This window comes from Culex pipiens, chromosome 1, assembly GCF_016801865.2.
Source record: "Culex pipiens pallens isolate TS chromosome 1, TS_CPP_V2, whole genome shotgun sequence".
Taxonomy (NCBI): Eukaryota; Metazoa; Arthropoda; class Insecta; order Diptera; family Culicidae; genus Culex; species Culex pipiens.
The window spans coordinates 120,465,110-120,488,512 of record NC_068937.1 but is presented as its reverse complement, the minus strand read 5'-3'; the positions used below and the strand labels follow the sequence as shown (position 1 = coordinate 120,488,512).

Here is a 23,403-nt window from a genome sequence, read left to right as displayed (position 1 = left end):
CAGAGAAGAGGTCGCGCTTCAAATACCAAACTATCTGCTTTTCTGCTTCAACCCATACAACTTAAAAATAAAGCTGTGAAAGAGTGAGCAAGAAGGAGTTTTTTGGGTTTAAGAAAAGTGGATTGCGTCGGAGGAAATAGATTAACTTGTGGAAAAAGTACACCCGTGTAGTCCTAGAGTATAACTAGTGTGTAAGGCAAAATATTTGGAAACAATGCGCGCAAGGAAATAAATAGAGTGAGTTGAAGAAAAATAAAACTTTTGCCTTCGTTTGATCTTTTATGCCGAAAAAATATTTTTTTACAATTCTGTCGTGAAACTACATACTTTTCCTGTCATTCTTGAACGACGAAATAGCCTACTTTTCTGTACCAAAAATAACAGAATCGAATAGCAACACTTTTCAAAATAAATGCTGAAAAGTTCTACTTTTCAGCACTCAAATGGGTGCTGAAAAGTTGAACTTTTCAGCACTTGTTTCTAAAAGTAACACTTTTCAACATTTTTTGATTTAAACGATTTATTGACAAAATACATGAACATTTGACATAAAATTTCACTCAATGTGTGTTTTTTGGAATTGCAAAAAATGTTGTATGGAACTCGTTGCAAAACTTGATTTTTTCAGCACTCTTCGTATTTATCCAACTCGGTGAACCTCGTTGGATAAATGTACGACTCGTGCTGAAAAAAACCTTTTTTTGCAACTTGTTGCATAATCTACTATTATAGCTTTCTTTTTAAGTGTAAAGTTATGAAACAAGTTGAAAAAAAAAGATTTTTTCAGCAAGTGCATTTATCCAACGCTGTTTACCGAGTTGAATAAATACGACACGCCGTGAAAAAATCAAGTTTAGCAACGAGTTGAATACAACATTTTTGAAAATCCGAAAAAAGCACCTTCTGATTTCAAGTTTTTCAGTGCAATGTTTGTTTCCCGCTAGAATGTAGATAAATGTCAAACTCCAACGGTTCAGTGTTAATGCTACAATAACCATAATGACGTTCCAAGATGAGAAAGGGTGTTTCTTCTCCATGAGTTTCATTTCGCTTCGCGAATATTTAGATTGCTACCCCGTATAGAGCCACAAGACGAAGTTCTTCGGCAAAACAGTAATACTTGTCAATAAAGTGAATGCTAAAAAGTACTTGAAAAGGTATTTTTTATTTTTGAGTGTTTTTTCAACCGTCAAAGCAAATGAATGAAATTTTGTCAAAGAAAAATCAGAATGTGACCTCCTTTTTTGTACCTGTTACCTGTTGTACATTATCCAGGTTTTTAAGTGAAGATGGCGTTTGAATGGTGAACGTCCGAAATGCCAAATCACGCAGTGGTACCAATATTCCGAAAAAAGTATGTCATGGCATGACAGTCACATTTGTTTTCTAATGTTGGTGCTACTGCGCGATTTTGACATTTCGGATGTTCACCATTCGAACGCCATCTTCGCTTAAAAACCTGGATACAACATTATACCTATACGACGTAGAAAACGGGAATACGGATGAGAAGAACGTTTGGCTTGACCGCCGCTTGAATTAAAATTGCAACTTTTGACAGATGCGACAAACACGTGTAAACAACAAACGTTTTTAATTGAATCAAAAATTGGGTTTGGTTGATTCAATATTGTTTTGGCTATTCACTCAATAGTTTTGTTGATATTTCCCATATTTCCAAAAGGGTTTAGCAAAATACTTTGAGTTAATACTTCGCTTAAATTTGAGTTGTTTAAATTGGATTAGGGGGTACTTTCAACAAAAAATCGCTTTCTAAGCCCGATCTCACACACACTAGCGCACCATTGGTTTTGATGGCTGGTACAAATTTTAACCTCACTTTTTTCGTGTACGTACACGCAATACATGCGCACGTAGATAAGTCTATAAATGTATTTTGTTGGTTCAAACAGGCCTGATTTTTTTGCGTGTATTTTTTTATTTCAACCTAACAAATTTTAACTGAAATTCAGCGAAAAACTAACTGAAAATTAAGTAGTGCAGTTTTCAGTAAATACCTATTAACTGAAAACGAAAATTAGAATTTGCTGTGTATATGCTAATCTAATCTAATCTAATCGAACACAAGCGCAGCCAGTCCGAAGAAAGCATCCTGGAAGAACTTGTGGTAAGATTACGCCTCAAGTCCTTTCTTGTCAATATTAATGATTACAGTACATCCGAGTTACCCCGAAAATGTATAGCAAAAATTAAAGCGGCCAGGCCTACTGCGTTGCATTAACCGCAGAGACAGATTCTGTGAACGGATCACATTTCACAGAATCATCAGGGGAGGAAGGATGCGTGGACATACCGTACCAAACGCTCCGAATCAGTTGTGGTGTGGTGTGTTAGTGTAAATTTGGCAGATAATAATATTTAGAGGTGGGATGGGGAGGGGGGTTGGGAGGGGGAGGAAAAGAGGATAGGAGAAAGGGAAGGTGGGAAAGGGATAATATGGATATATCATTTGGTCAATAGAATATTATATAAAATAAGGGAAAAAAACTTCTATCAAATAATGATAGATAAATGGATAGATCTCACAAACTCCTGGGTCCAACTCGATATAACCGGAAAGTGTTGTTCCACAACGCCTTGATTGTTGCTCTTGGAAAACAGGCTGTTATCTCCACAATCCTCCTCATCAGCTTGAAAAAGACTTCTAATCCACCGGAACCGAAAAACCGCCAGAAAAGTTTCACTGCAGCAGAAGTCCATCGTAAAAGCAACTGCACCGGAACAGCAGGAACCAGGAACCAATCCACATTGAAAGCGATCCACCAGAACTGAACTCCACTCGTAAATGAACTACACCGGAACTTTACTCCAACGGAAAACTTTAAAAAAAACCTTGAGGATAATCCACTTCTTTGAAAAGAGAAAAAAAAAACGCCAGCGAAAAAAACTTTCCGTCCGAACACGCGCGTAGGTTGCTTCGTTGATTTGCTGTGTATATGCTGTGGGTTTTCTAAAACGAGAAAAGACTACAACCCTATAGGGTTATTATTCCAATTTGACCTTAGCCTACACTCAAAGTAAAAAGTATCCTTTTTTCAAGTTCACCCGTCGTCACCCTTTAAAAGGGTATCGAAAATGTACTGAATTTGACATACCCTTTTAAAAGGGTGACGCCGGGTGAACTTTAAAAAAGGATAGAAAGTATCCTTTTTGAGGATTGAAAGTACCCTTTTGAGGGATACTTCTGACATTGAGTGTAGATGCCTAGATAAGACACGAACCAAAACATGCTATTCCAGCCCTGCAGTTAGCATTCATAACATTCAAGCTTTCATTTTGGGAACGTTCTTTTATTACGTTAAGGCTGGTATGCAGATCGGAAGAAAAGGGGTCAAGAAACAGCTTTACGAACAGCAGAACAAAGATTTCTTGGGGCTTTTCTTCACCCTCTCTGGCTTGCTTTCGCAGCCGCTGCTGCCCATTTGATTTTTGCCTTCCTCACCTCACTGAGGCAAGGATATAAAATCACTCGAAAAATGAACTTCTTAAATACGACTCCTGGATGGTAGGAGACGTATACCTATCGACTCAGAATCAAATTGTGAACAAATGTATGTGGGGATGTGTGTAGACATGATTTTTCCCACACGATTATCTCATAACTGGCTGAACCGATTTTGGCTGGATCCGCCTTATTCTGTTCGTTTTGGAGTCCCCTAAAACCCTATTAAATTTTATTCTGTTTAGTGAAGTATAAAAAAGGGTGATTTTTGAATAACCTCAAAGGCCGGGTCTTTTTGCTTACGCGCGAGATTCGCGCAGCATGCGTATCGCCCGGTTGCCACACTGCTTAAGAAGTGTCTGCGTGTCTTCTGGATGCTGTATTAATTATGTTGCTGAATACATCATTTTGTCTCGACAAAGATCTACACGAACTTTTGATTAAAATATACAACTCATGAGACATTGTTTACTAAGACTAGGAGGACAGCATGCAATTCCATCGTGCACCTAATGTTAGCAAATCAGCACTTTTAAATTCAATTACAGCTCCCTCTTTGGGAGCGTTCATTTATTACGTAACGCAGTAGGGGGGGTCGGAGGCCGTGTTACGCTCCATACAAAATTTTTAAAATTTGTGTGGAAATTTTGTTACGAGGGGGGGAGGGGGTCTAAAAGTTCGATTTTTCGCGTTACGTAATAAAAGAACGCTCCCTTTTCTCCTTTATTTTGGAGAGTTGGTAAAAAAAGAATTGAATATTGCTGTTCTGGTAAATTCAATAATTATTAAAACAGTCAAAGTAATTCTTCAAAAACTTCATATAAAAGTTAAAATTTCCAGATATTCGACACAGTATTCGAAAGATCGCATGAAAAACTTTCAAATGAAGGTAAACGCGAATCATTAAATTCAATTATCGATTTGGTATGATTTTTTGAACATTGGCCGATCTGGAAACCGTTCCGAATATGTGGGATGACTGTACCCTTTTATCGCAGTTTACCTACACTGAAAGAAACTGACATAGCAAGTTCAAGTGATTTTTCATGTGAGCTTCTCAAAAATTCGACACAATAATTTCACATGCTTATCCTTTGACTCGGATATGTTTAACATGTCACATGGATGTGATATTCATTTGAAATCAGCTGATGGCTAACGAAATTTTTTTCATTCTTTTAACGTATGATGTTCACTCTGGTTTCAAGTGAATTTCATTTCGATTCGCCCCATTTGACTTTCCCCATAATTTCGAAGTGAAAATCACGTGAGATTGAAATGTATTGGCTTTTGAAGGTGTTTGATGAAAAATTATTCATTCGTAAGATGGCGACAGCCGAAGGACGTGCTCAAATCAAATAATTTGTAATCGTGAACAAATTCCTAATTTTTTTGGCTTAAGAATGAAAGTTTTCGTCTAATAACTCGTTGGTAAGTAATAAATTAAAGAAAAAGTTCGAATTTACATAAATCTTAGCATTTGGTGGTTTTTCAGGAAATCATGTTCGCAGTGCTGAACGAGGCGGATTCCTTTCACCGTGCCCTTGGCCACTCGATCCGGATTATCAAGGTTGATTCGGTGGGGGACTCTACTCCGGAACCGTCTTGCCCACATCAAGCTGTTGAACGACCCCAAGATCCGGTTTCCGCTACTGCAGCGATACCACCACCTTATACACCTAATACCAGAAAACTGTGCCGCCGACACCAGACGTGTACCTTTAGTTCCACCCTTTTTTATGGAGAGTAATTCGTGAAAATTCGCAAAAAAGGTCGATGGTCCGTTTGGTTGTGTTTGAACTTTTTGTAATTGTTTTTTTATATCAAATATTTAAAAAAATGTATTATAACTTGTGCAATAAAGTTTATTTGTAATCGCAACAAAAAATCTATTTCAATATGCAGAAAACTATACATGCACTTTCAGAACTCATGATTTTCACTGGAAAACCATCCCATTTATACTACAAAATCATTTAAAATTCTTTTGCATATCATTCCAAAGTCATGTGAGCTTTCACGTCAAATTAACGTGTTTTGCATTTGGATTTGCCGGTTCGTGCGATAGATTTTTTTCAAGGGATTTTCACGTTACATTCACATGCCAAGTCGTATGGGGCAAATTCATGTGTAAAACATGTGATATTACTATGTGCTTTTCTTTCAGTGTAGCAGTTTACGCACTTGAACCCGTTCCCTTTCCTTTGTTCTGCTGTTCGAAAATGAAAACCAACACTCAAAGTCAGAAGTATCCCTCAAAAGGGTACTTTCAATCCTCAAAAAGGATACTTTCTATCCTTTTTTAAAGTTCACCCGGCGTCACCCTTTTAAAAGGGTATGTCAAATTCAGTACATTTTCGATACCCTTTTAAAGGGTGACGACGGGTGAACTTGAAAAAAGGATACTTTTTACTTTGAGTGAACTCTTTTGACTTTGAGTGTATCGCGCCCACATCACACATCACCTGCTGCCGAAAGGTGACAGCATCGCGCGGTGGTTCGGGTCTCTGCTTATGACAGCCGGCAAGCAGCCCTGCTGACAGCACCGATCGTCTTTCTCTTTTCGTTGCGGTTCAGTCAAGTCTCGGCCGTACAGTGTCGCGGTTGGCTTTTCTGTGTGCTGCTGTTCGGTTCGGTTCGGTGGTGTGTTCGTCCGGAAGAAAAGTTTAACTAAAAATTTCCTCAATTATTAACATCCTAAATCCAAAGTGCAATTTGTCTACATTGCGTGCAAATGTAGAGTTTGTTTCCGAGCGGAGGTCGAGTGCGTGTGATTGTAAAATCATAACTTTTGGTTGAAAATCTCGACCGCGAGCGCGTGTGTGTTTTGTGCCTGGACTTAGCAAATTTTTCTTCTTTCCCGTGTTGGCAACCACCAGACCAAGTCACATTTTCTGAATTTCCTGTGGCACCGCGAGGGGAACAGCACGCCACGCCATGAGCGTCGAGACGGAAGTGGCCAACCCGCAGGTTAGTGACGGTTCACCGTCGGATCTTTTAACACCCGAAAATTCTAGAATTTTTTCTCTCCTTCCCCTTCACGTCAGTAGGCCATGGTTGGGACTTAGCAAAATTTCCAACCTCCTTGGCCGTCGTCGTGCATAAAGAGAAAATGGCGTCCGGAGACTAAGTCCCACGTCGTCGGAAAACTTTGAAAATTAATAACTCGCGTTTGGGGCATCGTAGCGGGGCCGGACCGGCACCAAAATCCGTTTCTCGCAAAACTGCACCGGATGGGCCGGGGTCGATTTTTGACCCTGGAGGTCGGAAAAAAATTACAAGTCCCCGATTTTTCTGGCACTTAGAAAAATTTCGCCTCGCACACTTTGCTCCCATGTTCGTGGCTCTTTGTGAAGCTCCAGGCAGGCAACGCCAGAGTTCAGTGCTTCCAGTGGCTTGCTTGCTCTCCCTTCGCCAGAGTCAGAGTCCGCCCCGTAGTCGTCGTCGTCGTCGTGTTCAGTTATATTATACTTTGCGCTGCAGCCGAGCCTGCGATGGATGATGATTTTTACGTTTCGTTCGCAATGTGTCTGTTATATTTAGCCCGTTTCTCTCTTTGCCTTTGCTTGCTTGCTGGTGGCGAAGTGAACGGCAGAGTTTTTCGATTTTTTTCACAAGTGCTGGCTCGGTCGTTTGGTCGTCGGTATAGAAAGCGACTGCTTTGATTCGATTCGACAAAGTCCCTGGTTTGGTGTAGGGTAGTGTTGAGTTGTCGTAGCAAGCTAGGGTATGATGCATTATTATTTTACCTTCGGTTTCGCAGTGGTCGTTACGATGTTTTGCTGTAAACAATTATCGCATGACGGGAATGCAATAACATTTACAAAAGTAAAAAAATAACATTTTTTAAATATATTTTAATTTTTAGAAAACTTTTGTTTATCGAAAAGACTGTCGTTCAAATTTCAGTCAATTAGCAAGATTGACAAACTGGTGTTATCCAGCTGGTCGTAGTGTGCATAAACCAAGCAATCAACTAATTAGGTGACGTTTTAGTTTGTTTGGTTGTTCAAGAATTCAGTCTTTTTTCCATCATATTTTCCGATTTACACTAAACCCAAGAAACAACTATGCACACTTAGTGAGTCCTGCTCACGCTTTTTGTCATCATCCTTCAAGTAAAGTTTGTGTAACACTCAGTTCTGCAACAATATATTTTTGAACATTTTATGATGCGACTACTTGATGAAATCTGAAATTTAGCATTTTAAAACTAGTGTCAAACGTAACAATTTGCACTTAAATGTATCTGCCCCATTCTCCCTACAGGACTCGGCGAAACCAACGAACGGGTCGTCCGGTGACCGGCCGAACGGCGTAAGCAACGGTCATTCTGGTGGCGGCGGCTCCTCCGGCGGTGGTGGCGGGGGTGGCAGTGGCGAAGATCGCCACAAGAGCCACAAAAGCTCCAGCAAGGACAAACACCGCGACAAGGACCGGGATCGCGAGAAGGACAAGCACCGCGACAAGGACCGCGACAAGCACAAGAGCAGCAGCTCGTCCTCGTCCAAGTGAGTCCCCCCCGGCCGATGCTTGGAAGTTCTTTTTTTGATTGACTACTAAAATTTTAGGGACAAGGACAAATCCAGCAGCAGTAGCAGCAAGGACAAGGACCGCGATCGGCACAGCAGCTCGCACAAGAGCTCCAAAAGCGACAAGGACCGTGACCGGGAGAAGGACAAGGATCGGAAGGATCGCGACAAGGACAAGTCCAGCAGCAGCAGTAGCAAGGACAAGGATCGCGACCGGGACAAGGACAAGCACAAGAGCAGTTCGTCGTCGTCCAAGTGAGACAGTTTTGGGCTGATCTTTAGAGTCAGAGTTGTAACGGTTCGTTTGATTGCAGGGACAAATCCAGCAGCAGCAGCAGCAGCAAAGACAAGGACCGGGACCGGGATAAGGACAAGCATAAGAGCAGCTCTTCGTCATCGTCGAAGTGAGTTCAGAGTTTTGAATGTTGTTGCAACAGGTCGTAATTTTTTTCGGTAATTTCAGGGACAAATCCAGCAGCAGCAGCAAGGACAAGGACCGCGACCGGGATAAGGACAAGCACAAGAGCAGTTCGTCGTCGTCGTCGTCCAAGTGAGAATTCTTTATCCTTATTGCTTAGTGCGAGGCTAACGATGTTCGATCATTTTAGGGACAAATCTAGCAGCAGCAGTAGCAAGGATAAGGACAGACATTCCAGCAGCAAAGATAAAGACCGCAAGGATCGCGATCGCAGCGATAAGCACTCGTCCAAGGACAGGGATCGCGACCGCAAGGACAAAATCAAGGAGGAACCTGCTCCGATAAAGGAAGAACCAGAAGCACCGGTTGAGGCACAGCCGGAGCCGGCGCCGCCAGTACAGGAGCCAGAACCTGTACGCAACGGAAACTACAGCAACGAATCATCCCAGGATGTTCGCGAATTCAAGGAGGATCCTCTGGAGCTGTCGCAGGCCAGCTCGTGCAACTACTCGCTGTCCCAGTTCCGGGCCGACGAGACTCCGTTCGTGATCAAGGAGGAGGCTCCGGAGGAAACGTTCGAGGCATCCCAGCCCGCGGTCAAGCAGGAGTCGGAATCCGAGGACGACGTCCCGCTGTCCAAGCGCAAGAAGAAGGAAGACGACGAGGACTTTGACGGCGGAAGCACCAAGAAGAAGGTCAAGACCGAGAAGAAGGACAAGAAGAAGAAGCGTGCGTACGAATCGGAAGAGGAAGAGGAGGACGAGAGCGACGACTACGGCGCGGCCAAGAAGAAAGCCAAAAAAGCCAAACCGAAACCAGCACCGGCTGCCGTGAAGAAGGAAAACAAAACAAAGGTGAATGAACCACGTTCCGTTTTGTTGTTTACGTTCTGATGCTTGCAAACGCACACACGTACACTTACGCACGCAGTCAGTGTCAGAACACGGTCACATGTGTGCGTTTTGTATGCTAATAATAAGAAACCAAGGTGCGCGAACGATCTCTCACGGTACGCATTCTTTCTCCTTTTTCGCCACTCGTGGCACTTTAAATAACAGGTCAAGACTGAGGTAAAGCAGGAGACGGCCAGCCCCACCAAGGGAGGACGCAAGAAGAAACAGGAGGAGGAACAGGAGGTCTGGAAATGGTACGTGTATGATCAACCCAACCCTCCCAGGGTCGATGATATAAGACTGTGAAACCCGTAACAGTTGGGGGACGCCGGCTTCCGGCCGGCTTTCAAACATTCTCAGCACGCATTACTCTTCCTAGAGGAGTCTGCGCGTGGATATTTCAGGTTTAGTTCCGGTGCTCGCCACCGTTGCGCCGATTGGCGCTGCGGTGCAAAAACTGACAGCAATGCTGTCAGTCGAGACGCGCGTTTGACAGGTGACAGAAGTAGACGTCAATCGTCGTTTCGGCGAAATGTTTTTGTCTTTTCACATCATGGCAGCGATATTTGCATGCGATGCCTGATTCGGGGGAAAGTGTAACTTTTGCAGTATTTTAACGAGTTTGTTACGTAATTTGTGTGTAATATGTGGACGGCCACCGGTGCGGCGGCTGTTCGTATCACATGGAAGTGTTGCTTTCACCGGCGAAAGTTCCCAGTTTTGGCGGCTGAGTGCTTACAGCAGCAGCAGCACCCGCTCATGGTCGTGATTAGTTTGTTCCGAACAAAAGTGACAGCTGACCAGGTGGGAAGTCGGAAGAAAATTAGGTCAGATTTAGGAATGTCAATGGTTTACATTTTTAAATTTAGATGGAAATGCTGCTATTACAAACTATTACAAATTTCTATTTATTTTCTGTGCAACAAATAGTTTTGCAAAATGTATTCAACATAGGGCAACATCATAAATTTTCAAAAATCAGAGTTTTATCCAAAAAAAAAAGTTAATTTGCGAAAAAGAAACTTTACGGTACTCTGCACAAGAAAAGAGATTTTCGTACACTTCTATTTCCCTTGAAAGTTTGGCAGTTTTTAGAACTTTTTTTCTCCGTTATGTTTCGTATCTTTTAAAATAAAAAAAAAAAAAACGCAGACATAACGTGAACAACAGCGAGGTGTTGGACAGCTGGAAGCAGTACTTCAACAAGCACTTCAACGGCGATGAAGCGAACGGAGTCGTCGATGGAGTCAACCTTGGAACGCCCGCTGCTGATGAACAGTTCCCAGCACCTGATCTGCAGACGGTGAAGAGGGAGATCAGGAAGCTGAAGAATGACATAGCTGCCGGCAAGGTTCGGTTACCTGGTGAGCTCTTAAAATATGGAGGACAGAAACTGGCGAGGGCGCTTCACTGTGATCTCGCGGCCTATGATACAGTCGACCGCGAGCAGCTATGACAGATCATGCACGAGAACGGATTTCCGGATCAACTGACTCGACTGATCGAGGCTACCTTGGATGGTGTGATGTTGTCACGTGCGTGTTTCGGGGGATTTAGCGGAACCCTTTGGATCACGCCGAGGGCTGCGGCAAGGTGATGGCTTATCCTTATCGCCCTTGAAGGCATTATTCGAAGGGCGGGCATCGAAACGAGTGGCACGATTTTGAACAAGTCCTACCAGTTGCTTGCTTAGCAAGGAACATGGAGGCGGTGACAGACGTGCAGGACTTGGCATGAATACGACGAAGACGAAGTACATGAGAGGAAGGGCCTCGAAGGACGTCGGCCCCCCAAGTCGCACCCCTCTAACTGTGGATGGTGATGAGCTGGAGGAGGTGAGCGAGTTCGTGTACTTGGGATCGCTGGTAACCGCCGACAACAACACTAGCTAAGATATCCGGACTCGTATTTTTTGCTGGGAATCGTGCCTACTTCGGATTACGGAAGTCCCTCACATCGGATCGAGTGCAACCATGAACTGCACGCGTTTCTTGGAGAACCGACCATCGCCAGCCAGGCGAAGATCGGGAGGCTCAGGTGGGCCGGCCATGTCGCCCGAATGGACACGGTACACATTCTCATGGGATCACTTTGGGTTCATATGCAAATGGTTTCAAACGGAGAAAATGCTGCAATTTGATTGATAATAAGACTCGACATTGGATTTTGAAGAGTGCCATGAAATGAGAAAAGAGAGATATGTTTGATAACTTCATTCTAGGTACTTGAAGTTCACATACTTGCTAGGAAAGCCAATTTCATGCATCTTCCTGTCGGTTTACGGCAAGTGCTCATTTAGCTTGCATATTATCTGCATTTAAAAAATGGAATTGATTCGATAGTAAAGCTTTTATGCTAATGTTGGAAGTTGCATGAGAAATTGCTAAAAAAAATATTGCCATTTCGATCTGTCTGAAAAAAAAAACATATTTTTAAAGTAGAAAGTCTTTTTTTTAAGTAAAGGACGTGCACATGAACAATTTAAAGCATTTGTAAATTTCATCATTTGTAAATTGATCGAGAACCGATCAAAAAACGCCTTTGGCTTCTGGAAACTAACCCGAGGAATCTTCTATTTTGCAGGTGGGAGGAGGAAAAGCGCGAAGATGGCGTCAAGTGGAACTTCCTGGAGCACAAGGGGCCGGTGTTTGCGCCACCGTACGATCCCCTCCCAGAGAACGTCAAGTTCGAGTACGACGGCAAGGTGATGAAGCTGTCCCAGGACACGGAGGAGGTGGCGGGTTTCTACGCGCGGATGATCGAGCACGAGTACACCTCGAAGGACGTGTTCAACGACAACTTCTTCAAAGACTGGCGCAAAACGATGACCTCCTCGGAGCGTGAGAAAATCAAGGATCTCAAAAAGTGCAACTTCAAGTATATGCACGCGTACTTTACCGATCTGTCCGAGAAGAACCGGAACCGCTCCAAGGAGGAGAAGCTGGCTCTGAAGGAGCAGAACGAAGCGTTGGCCAAGGAGTACGGCATTTGTAACATCGACGGACACAAGGAAAAGATCGGTAACTTTAGGATTGAACCGCCGGGACTGTTCCGTGGTCGCGGTGAACATCCCAAGATGGGGCTGGTGAAGCGTCGTGTCATGCCCGAAGATGTCATCATCAACTGTGCAAAGGACAGCGTTTACCCAAAGGCCCCGGAAGGTCATCGCTGGAAGGAGGTTCGCCACGACAACACGGTGTCGTGGTTGGCTTCGTGGACGGAGAACGTCCAGGGTCAGGTGAAGTACGTCATGTTGAACCCGAGCTCGAAGCTGAAGGGCGAAAAGGATTGGCAAAAGTACGAAACGGCCCGCCGGCTGTTGAAGCACATCGACAAAATCCGCGACACGTACCGCGACGAGTGGAAGAGCAAGGAGATGCGCATCCGGCAACGGGCCGTGGCGTTGTACTTTATCGATAAGCTAGCCCTTCGAGCGGGTAACGAAAAGGACGAAGATCAGGCCGATACCGTCGGTTGCTGTTCGCTGCGCGTCGAACACATCGAGCTGCACAAAGAGCTCAACGGCAAGGAAAACGTGGTGGTGTTTGACTTCCTCGGTAAGGATTCCATCCGGTACTACAACGAGGTCGAGGTCGAGAAGCGAGTGTTCAAAAACTTGGAACTCTTCAAGGAGAACAAAAAGCCCGGCGACGATCTGTTCGACCGGTTAAACACGTCCGTACTGAACGAGCATTTGCGCGACCTGATGGACGGACTCACCGCCAAGGTGTTCCGTACGTTCAACGCGTCCTTCACGCTGCAGAACCAGCTGGCCGAGCTGACGGACCCGAACATGACCGTGCCGGAGAAGATGCTGGCGTACAACCGCGCGAACCGTGCCGTCGCCATCCTGTGTAACCATCAGCGGGCGGTGCCCAAGACGCACGACAAGAGTATGTCCAACCTGAAGGAGAAGATCCGCTTGAAGAAGGAAGCCGTCGAGACGTGCCAGCGCGAGCTGAAGGTTGGGTGGAAGCAAGTTTGTGAAGTTGAACGAGATTTTAATGTTTGTTTATTGTTTTCTGCTCGCAGGACATGAAGCGGGGTGGCTCGGTGAAGGGTTCCGTCGACCGGGACAAGAAGCAAAAGCAGCTGGAACGACTCAAGGATCAGGTTGGTTTGATGCGAGAGTGGCCGTTTCGAGCGACATTTTCTAACTCTTAATTTTATTGTCCGTTACAGCTGAAGAAGCTCGAACTGCAAGAGACTGACAGAGACGAGAACAAGACGATCGCCCTCGGCACGTCCAAGCTCAACTATCTGGATCCGCGTATCTCGGTGGCATGGTGAGTTGGACTAATATGCAACAAAAAAAAATGGATTGATTTTAACTTTGAACCGTTTCTACAGGTGCAAAAAGTTCGACGTCCCCATCGAGAAGATCTTTAACAAAACGCAACGTGACAAGTTCCGGTGGGCCATCGACATGGCCGACGAAACGTATGTGTTTTAAGCTGCTCGTGGACAAATCGTGGGACGAGAACGGCGGCGTCGACACGTAACTGCTATTGGCCGTAAATACAGTGTGTAGTAGCAATAATTTTAATTACTCAAAAGAAGTGGGGCGTAATATCGAAGGGAGATATTACAGATTATAGAAGCAACCGAGTGTTCTTTTTTTGTTGAGCGCTCAAACCCACGATTGAGGTTCTCGAAAGTGTGCGGCACTTAATCAAGCTGAAAGTATAGATTAAATAAGCTGTGTAAACTCTGTACATAGATATCTATCCGTCAACAGCCAATCGCGTTGCGACCACAGATTGTAAGAAAATCCACCACAAAAGGTAACAAACACAGACACAGAAATAAGGGAAAAAGACAATTCCCATGCCTTTTATGATTTAGCTAGAGTTTTGAGTAGATTTATTTTATCCGTTTCTTGCGGGCGCCGTTGGCGCACCCGCAAGGTTGTTTTAACACTTGTCCTTATGAAATGTTTTCCAGCGAAAGAAAATTATACATATTTTAGATATTCATCATTTTGTTTGTGCGTGCGAGCTCCCGAATTTCCCAAAATCATCAGCGGGAATGCGCGGAACTGACCGACTTATATAGAAATTTAAACTAACAAAACATTCAACGCGCACCGTATCGTTATTTATTTATGAAAAGAAGGGTAAAAATCATCCAGACTGTTGAACAATAAAAAAAATCCTTTTTTTTTCCTTAGCAGAAATTACCCTCCGAAGCCTTGTTTAGTCCCATCTCTCACATCCATCAATTTCCCTTTTACAAAATGAATAACCTAGACATTTAAGTAGTATGCAATTAGTAGTTAAGGGCTGTACCCACACCCACATCCACGGCTACCGAGAGTGATTTGAAGATATATATAATTATAAAAAAAAAACTAAAGTTTCCTTAAAGAAAGACGAAGAAGACATAAATGGGCAGGAGGAGAGCAAGAAAAGTTTGAGCCAGAAAAGATTGTCGCGTGTTTTGAGTTGGTTTGTGAAAAAAAGAAGTAACGAAATTTGAGCCGAAACTAAGAGTGATTTGTGTGAAGGTAATGATTGAATCAAATTTGTGCCGAATGTGAAGGGGAGAACACGAAAAAATATAACATTGAAGGCAGCGTAACGACGTGGCAATGAAGGTAAGAAAAGGTGAAATAATAAACAAAATAAAGTTCATATTTACAATAAAATTGCGACAAGTGTGTCATAAATCCTTGTCAATACTAAAAAATATTCCCGATAAATACTATTGAAAATACAGAAAAAGCCACACGATCAGAAACTAAAAGTGCAGTAAACCAACTAGGGTTAAGAAAAAGGTAATTTAATGAAAACACACACTTTTAAAACTGACAAGACGCAACATGATTAGTTCGATAAAGCGTGAGTGCCTTCCAGCAAACAAAAAAAAAGGAAGAGCCAATCACTAGCACACAAGAAAAAGAAGAAGAAACAGACACACTCACACACTATTAGTGGATAGTAAAAATAAACACAACTGAAAAGAATGCAAATTATTACGAGGGGGAGAAAAGTAGCAGATTATCGTCCAACTCTCTTTATGAAAGGGAGGTGCGACGAGAGCTGGTGAAATTCACCAGAAAAAAATGATATGAAAAAAACAATTAAAAAATAAACACAAAACAACACATATGAAATGATTAAGGTAAGTTAACTATCTGTAGTTTGCGACAGACATTAAACCATGCATTGATTGATTGGTCAGACAAAAGAACTAAAAAAAAAAACACGAATAAAAATTGAAAAATTATAAATTATGAAACTGTTGAGGCGTATTCATTTCACCGAATTCTTCGAAATCCTTCCTTTATCAAACTATTGAACACCTGATCTGTATTAAAAAATGAATAATTTCTTCTCGCTGAAAAAGGGTCGTCGAACTGCCAACTGACATTGTTGCACATTGTATTGATCCATTGCCTCACTGACGGGTGGGAAAAAGCCAAATCCGTTTCAACGACTTATTTGAGGTAATAACCGCTGGTGCCCCGTAACGAACCCTGTCGAATGATGAATGATCCGGGCGTAACAATCAAGAGAGACAAGCTAGAAAAACACTTGACACCTCATAAACGAGCAGACAAAAATAACACGGCACCGTTTATGCAAAACAACAAAAGCAGCGCGAACCAATCGCGCAAATCTGGTGGCAATGTTACGCACCGTCGATCAACAAGATCAGCGCGGATTGCGCGGTAAATTTGAATTCGAATCTGCAGCTCCCGTGTCGCGCCACGTGACTGCCTTCCCCTCCTTAAATAGCAGGTGGAGAAAAACCAAAAACAAAACAAAATTGAGAGACTCGTACTTGGAAAAATAGCGGAAAAAGCTGCTAGACTGAAGTGAGGGAGTTTGGAACTATGGGGAGACACCGTTAGATGGAGCTGATTGGGTCAAAAGTTTTGAAAAACATGTTTCGAGTCATGATTTAGATCAGAGACCCTAATTCAGGTTCAGGTGGTCATGTTACACCAATATAGTAATGCTTTGAAAATTTATTCTTTTCTATAAAATTTTAATCATTTTATTTGGGATTGCCAGTTTGTGGCCAACTGTTCCCTATTACAGAAAATCAAATAACCTTGGAGCATTTTTGGGGTCATACTTTAGATTAATGACCCCTATTTTTGAGAGAAATAAAAATTTCGTGATTCGATTAACCAGATTGAAATTTCTCGATAACTTTGGAAAATCGAGTGCAAACTTTATCAAGTCCCTAGGTTCGAACCGTGAACAAATAAAAAAATTTGCTTTCAAAATAGTTTCGTTGAAAATTGAAATTTAAAAAAAAATGGGGTAGTTACCGTAAGTAAATACATAGTTCCAAGTTTGATCAAAATTCAAATCAAATTGCTGTAAAACCATATTTTGAAACATGAATCTTAAATAATCCAAATATACTTAAAAACTTTTTGCTGCCACCTATTGGAAATTTGAAGAATCATCTCAAAAAGCACTGCGGTGGAAGATCCGACCTACATTATCAGCTTGAACTTTTGCAATTTTTCCCCTTTTTTGTATCTACAAAAATCTTTTTCTTAAGGAGCTATTACACTACCGCAAACAAACAAACAAACTCGCACTTTTTCGTGCTTGACAGTTTGCTAAACTCGCAAACTTGTTTGCGGCAAACACGCAAACTGTTAAAAAGTGCGAGTTTGTTTGTTTGTTTTCCATAGTTTAATAGCTCCTTTAGCAAAACTTTTGAAATACAGTAGTTGTTCGGTAACTGGGCTGAGAACGTAGCCCAGTCACCAAATGTTGCTCGTTAACTGGGCAGAACAAAAAATAACGAGGGGACCACCGATGAATAATATTTTCCAGATGGAATATAAAAATAAAAGTTACTCAAATTTATTTACAATTCTTACTTTTCATATTTCTTTAATTGTAACTTGAAATTAAACAAAAGTTTGAAAAAAGTTTTTTTATTTATTGAATATGATTTTTGCATCCATTAACCTCTCGGTCATTTTGGTTTGTTTTGGTTTTTTGACGTTTGTCTGCTTTTTAAATGGGCTACGGCCCAGTTATCGAGCGCCCAGTTAAACAACGCCCAGTTACCGAACAACTACTGTACTTCACTAAACTACATAATTTGTAATAGGGTCTTAGGGGACCCCAAAACGGACCGAATGAGGCTAACCCGGCCAAAATCGGTTCAACCAATTCCGAGATAATCGTGCACAGAAATTTGCTCAGAAAATGATTCTGAGATTCTGTATACGTCAAGGAGGTGTAATTCAGAAGTTCAATTATCGAGTGATTTTATAGCCTTTTCTCAGTGAGGAAGGCAAAAAATGTTCTACCTTCTTCGGGGCTTTAAGCCTTGTTAAAGCACAATATTTGTTTTTTTTATTGGTTTCAGATAGAACAGACAACGGTCAACAAACATAGTGCATCGGTTTCTAAATTTCAAGCGTTTGTCTAAGTGCATTGTAAACTGCTGTCCTATTCAGACTGCAGTCCCAATTCGTCCCAGTTGACAGTACTGAACATACTTTTGAATTTGAAGATATTTTTGAATTATTTCACAATAACACTTATAAGGCCGTTGCAAATATTTTAAAATTTTATCAGGGGGGCCAAAAAATATATTATCACAAAACTTCAACATTTTAATGAAAATAGAAGTTACATCAACTAAAATTAATCTAAAATGCATTTTTCTGCATTGAAACTCATATTTAGCATGTTTGTGCTGAATTAAAAATATTTTGATTTTTAATGAAAAAAACTTTGTTTTTTCGTAAAAAAAAAAAAATTTGGTCGATACTTAGATATTTTGGAAACTGATGATGGCTGAACAACTGGACAGGTGTATGCATTTTAAAACACTTTTTTTCATTCAATGGTCGTAAATTAAATTTTTAAACTTTTTTATTTTATTTTCTATAATAATTTTACTAAAAAATAAATCAATACCAAATGGCTCCGTCACAACGGTTAAATATCAGCAATAGGCAAACGACAAAACACTGAGAATATAGTCACACGCGATCAATGTGCTTGCACTGGCGCACATTCAGAGAAAGGGTTTCTTTCCTCTCCCTCCGTTGCAATCGTTTAAATCTCCCAAAACAAAACAAAAAAAGATTGATGTCGTCGTATAAAAGTGCCAATCGATGCCGTTGATCGATCTAGTCCGGCGTGAATATTCAATCATGGCACTGCTGCATTAGTGCAATTCAATAAACTTACAAAAATGGCAATTCAGTGGTTTGTGTGCGCGCCAGTGGCGGCGCTAGTGGCGTTCGCGATCATTATCGGCGCCTCGGCAAACGGCGGCGATTTCGACTTCCGGGCGTTCGATTTCGGCGACGAGGATACGGAATTTTTCGGCGGTTCGTACGAAAAGTCGTTCAGCGATCACGAGACGTACTTCCCGACGGACTTTAATCTGGGCAGTTTGGATTTGGTGGCGGCCACGCCCAAGTTTGCGCGCATGTCGACCTACGTCGATCCGAGTGAGGTTAGGGTGGCACGGATTAAGCGGAAGACTACTTCCGGGGAGGAGGGGGATGATGAAGAGGACGAGGACGACCGGGATGGGTCTTCGGAGGAGAAAAGCGGTGGAAGTGTGGATGGTTATGCCGATCGGTACGAACAGTTTGTGAGTCGACATTTTCGAGATCGGGATGAACAGCGGAAACAGGATGATGCTAAGGGTGACGATGGTGCCAGTTATGAATACCGGTTTGATTTCGGCCCCTCGGATGATTACGAACGGATCAAGCAGGAATCGGAAGCGCAGAGTCGACAGCTGGCGAAGGATCCGAAGAACTGTAAGGCGCGCGAGCAAGATGGAATGGTGTGCCACGTGTGTCGCGATCCGGTCACGGATACAACGTCGGAATCGTGCTCTTACGCGACCTCTCCGCATCACAACAAGTTTGCGTATGTAAAGCAGAAAAACTACAACAGCAAAGATCACGAAAAGGAACCGGAAGGCGAGTCCGAAGAGGAGGATCGCGATGTCGACGAAGAACAAGAAGGCAGTGAAGAGGTGACTCAACGGCCTGCAAAGCCAAACAAGCGCAAAGAAAACATCCTGGTCAATCCTCCGCAGAAGGCAAAGGTCATACCAACCAAGAAACCGGTCGTCCATCACAAACCCGGAAGCCCCAAGGCGACGGCCAACGGTGGAGGCTACCGCTACCAACCGGTAGACCCTCGCTCCAACAAGGAACGTCCCCGATCGGCACCGATGATTCAGCAGCAGAACCCAGAGCATGTTGTACATCCGACGTACTACGACTTTTACACGCACTTCTTCCCGGCGGCGGCAGGTCGAAGCAGCGAGAAAATTCGCCAGCAGCAGCCAGAGCAGGCCGCCAACGGAAGTGACGAGGTGTACGTTCTGCGGAACAACCCGGACGAAGTGGCCAAGGTGCTGGCGGACTTTGAGAGTCGCGATTGGTCCAATTGCAAGAAAGGTGAGCGTGTGTTTTGATAGATTTCATTTTAGAGTGTATGATTTTGACGTTTGCTCTGCCATAATGGCGGTTGCTATAAAAAGTGAAGTGTTCTTTTGATACATTTATTCTTTATTTAGAAAATAAAAGTGCTAGACAAGTTTAACTACTTTTTGCAAACGAACCTCACTTGAGTCTTGCTGCGATCGTTTAGCCAGTTATTAATGCAATAGTTCAACCTGTCCGTCGAAAAACCCTCATCCTCCGTGTCACCTTCATTGTTGCGACACAGCTGGGAATACCCATCGAAGAACGTTCCAGTTGGGCACTCGTGGTAGTACGCCTGATATCCGGGACCATCATCGCAGCTACAGTATCCGTTGAAATTGAACGGATCTGGGCAATGTTTGACGAAGAAGTCGCTGTAATCGCCGTAGTTGGGTTCCACGTGACATGACACGCGTTTGCACGATCCGCGAGAGAACTGGTGCTGAGACTGGCCGGTGGCCAGTATTGCCAGCAACGACAGAAGCACGACCAGTTGAGCTGGAAATTGTGGTTTGAGATTGGAAGGCAAATTTATACTTAGTGTAAATTCTTACCGTATATCTTGATCATTGTTAAACTCCGAGTGGGATGTTGTACTGCACAGAACTGGATTTTGCTCGCTTATATATCTGCAAAACGTAGTAAACCTATGGAAAGTGACTCATAAATCAAATATCTCTTAATAGTTGCTCTTAATTTTTACAACAGTTATTAAATTAACGTCCTCTTTTTCCGTCCCCAAAAGGTAAAAAGAACGACCTCACCTGCTACACCTGCACCGACTCGGACGGCGTTAAACACGAGGAATGTATGTACGTTTCAGAGTCCCGCCAAGTTCCGGCCCGAGTTCTGCCAGCGGCCAGCACAACCCAACCAACCGCCACCGAAACCGTCCTCAAACCAACCAAAAAGACTCACCGTCCCAGCAAGAAGAAGGTCGACAGTTCCCAGGAGCAGAAGAAACCGACCTCGCCCAAGCTGAGAAACAGCAGCGCTGGGAAACCCCAAAAGCTGGTCCAGCTGCTGCTGGAACCGACGGAGCAGGAGCAGCAAGGCAGTCCCGAGGAACACCAAACGGTGAAGCGTACCGTTTCGATCATGAGTCACGTGGACGAGCGGGGACCGGCGGTGCGGGGAGGCGGTCGGGTCATGCACTACGAGCATCAGGTGACGCACACCGTGTAACGTGGTGGTTATAATACTAGTATTTTAAGAGAAAATATAGACTTTCCTATCGTATTTCTATTCATTTCGGGTGCAATTGTTCAGTTAAATCATTTATTTTTCTCTTAGCTGTGGACACTTCCTGTTTTGCCTCCCTCACCTTACTGAGAGAAAGGCTATAAAATCACTCGAAAAATGAACTTTATAGTTAGACCTCCTAGACCTACATATCGACTCAGAATCACCAGCTGAGCAAATGTCTGTGTGTTTGGCTGTATGTAGACATGTGTACCGAATCAATGTCACTGGAATATCTCGTCACTGGCTGAGCCGATTTTGACCGTATTGGCCTCATTCGATTCGTCTTGGGGTCCCATAAGTCCCTATTGAAATTTATAAGATTTAGTAAAGCACATCAAAAGTTATGCTTAAAAAACTGCTGCATATAAACTTCACAATTTGCAAAAAGGGTGGCTTTTGCATGGAAACCTGCCATATTATATATTTTTAGAAAGGTTCTGAAATTACCTTTCTTGCGGATTAAGAATTTTCAAGATCTGACTTACCAATTTAAAATTATAAGCAGTTTAAAAAATGGTCTGAATTTACATAACCTCAAATGGTCGGGTCTGATCGCCATGAAAAAGCCGTGTAGAGTGATGCCATTTTCCTCAAAGGCGGTGTCTGTTTAATCTTGACAAATAGTCTGTAGGTAGTCAGTTTTTTTTTTTTTATTATAGGACCTCTTAGGTGCTGAGATCACGTTAGGGGATATCCATAAACCATGTGGACACTATAGGGGAGTTGGAATCACTCTATAAATGAGAGGACTTAAAGGTGGATTAAGTAACGTTTTTTTTATGAAACCCGGAAATTGTGGCATTCCAAGATATTGACGAAAATTAAATTAAAAGTGGTTGAATGGGACAAAATGGGCCCTTTTCGTCATTTGCCAAAAAATGAGAGTGTCACCAATCGATTTTTCGTGATTGTTACATAAAATGATATACTTTCAAACTGTAAAAACAACGCCAATTAAAGATATTGACGAAAAGCACATAAAATGGGGCAAAATAGGGCCTAGCTGTATTTTTTTACATTAAAAAAGGATACTCTCGATAGGCAAAAACTGACGGTACCCATTTTTGCCCACTGTGAATGTGATAAAATGAAACAATAAAAAAATTTGGTTATAATCCTTGAAATCAGATTTTTTTTTTTCAAATAAGGTTTTCCAGAATTGTGTTGCTGTTTAAAAAGTACTGTTTTATTTTCAAATTTAAATAAACTTAGCCAACAAATAAATCAAAATTTATTGATTCATTGAAATCAATATGATAATCTGTTTCATAGAGGCGACGCGTGGCCAAAATGTTTACCTGTTCAAACAATCTTTTCAGTAATTTGCAAGTTTTTTAGCTCAATTATATTTAAAAAAAAAACATCTTTTATACATAATAAAGAGAAATTAGATGATGTTAGCAATATTGTTGTGAGAATTGATTTTTATTGAAATAGTAACTTTTTCAAATTACAGCAATGATCATCATCATCAATGTAAAATTAAAATGCTTTTTACATTGTAGTTTTCTATAATTAGTTTGTTTTGTAAATAAAAAAAATCTAAATCAAAACTTGAGGCGTAATCCAACCACAAGTTTTTCTCTGGAGTTTTCTTTAGAATGACTTCTCTTGTGTTGCATTGGATTAGATTAGAGCAAAAATTATTCATTATTCTCAATTCTCACTAAGCAAACATTCCCGATGTTGACCATTCTAATCCTGAAATCACGTGCTCTAGTTTCCTGACCAAAACAATTAGGCCATAAAACATTGTATTTTACGTTTCTCTTCAAAATTTTCCTAAAAAACCCTAAGAGGAAAAAAATAATATCGACGAAAATTTAATTTTTCATTTAAAAAAAAAATTGTGCAAGCAATTGGACGTTTAACGTTTATTTTTGCATTGATTTTCAAAATGGGCTTTTTAAGCATGTAATGCAGGGGTGACCAAAGTATGGCCCGCGGGCCAAACGTGGCCCGCGAGGTGATATGTTGTGGCCCGCGGACCCATTTTTAATGATCATGTAAAATGGCCCGTTGATCACTCATAAAGTGATTTTATACTTTTTCAAAATTAAGGTTTATTTTAAACTTTTATATGCTAGCCTTTTTTTTTTTTGTTAATAAAAAATACTTATACCACCCCTTAAACCACCCCTCCCCTATTATTAAAAAAATGGCTCAAGAAACCAGGAGCAAAAATATATTTTCAAAAACATTATAAACTTTAAAAAAATAAATAAAATTAAGTGAAATCAATTGATTAAAATTCCTTTGCATTTTTGGGTTTATTTAAAATATTTTGAATTTTAGTGAATTTTCGATGAATTAAATAAATGTTTTTTCTCTTAAATGTTTTTTTTTTGTCGAACCGTATTTTTTTGAAAATAATGATTGCAGTTTAACTATACGGAAGCTTAAAACATTTT

The 23,403-nt window shown here is 41.9% G+C and overlaps 3 protein-coding genes across 6 annotated transcripts; 2 read left to right on the top strand and 1 right to left on the bottom strand.

Moving 5' to 3' along the window:
* Positions 1–6,037: 6,037 nt before the first annotated feature.
* Positions 6,038–14,791, top strand: LOC120427397 (DNA topoisomerase 1). 4 transcript variants are annotated; one of them, XM_039592250.2, is made up of 11 exons: positions 6,038–6,433; positions 7,733–7,974; positions 8,035–8,250; positions 8,310–8,399; positions 8,459–8,545; positions 8,604–9,267; positions 9,472–9,560; positions 11,890–13,270; positions 13,339–13,419; positions 13,489–13,592; positions 13,657–14,791. In XM_039592250.2, exons 1-11 carry the CDS (start codon positions 6,401–6,403, stop codon positions 13,757–13,759), a joined length of 3,090 nt encoding a protein of 1,029 aa, XP_039448184.1. In that variant the 5' UTR covers positions 6,038–6,400; the 3' UTR covers positions 13,760–14,791. The 4 variants fall into 4 exon arrangements, with proteins under 4 accessions (XP_039448184.1, XP_052565425.1, XP_039448185.1 ...); XM_052709465.1 differs by lacking the exon at positions 8,310–8,399 and having other exon boundaries at positions 8,035–8,086; positions 8,502–8,545; XM_039592251.2 differs by lacking the exon at positions 8,310–8,399.
* Positions 14,792–18,384: 3,593 nt separating this feature from the next.
* On the top strand, positions 18,385–21,015 carry LOC120427394 (uncharacterized). Its single transcript, XM_039592244.2, has 2 exons — positions 18,385–19,720; positions 20,493–21,015. The coding sequence occupies exons 1-2, from the start codon at positions 18,490–18,492 to the stop codon at positions 20,930–20,932; spliced, it is 1,671 nt and encodes a 556-aa protein (XP_039448178.1). The 5' UTR covers positions 18,385–18,489; the 3' UTR covers positions 20,933–21,015.
* Positions 19,811–20,412, bottom strand: LOC120427395 (uncharacterized). The gene is made up of 2 exons (XM_039592245.2): positions 20,302–20,412; positions 19,811–20,245 (listed from the first exon to the last, which is right to left on the bottom strand). The coding sequence occupies exons 1-2, from the start codon at positions 20,315–20,317 to the stop codon at positions 19,866–19,868; spliced, it is 396 nt and encodes a 131-aa protein (XP_039448179.1). The 5' UTR covers positions 20,318–20,412; the 3' UTR covers positions 19,811–19,865.
* Positions 21,016–23,403: the final 2,388 nt, after the last annotated feature.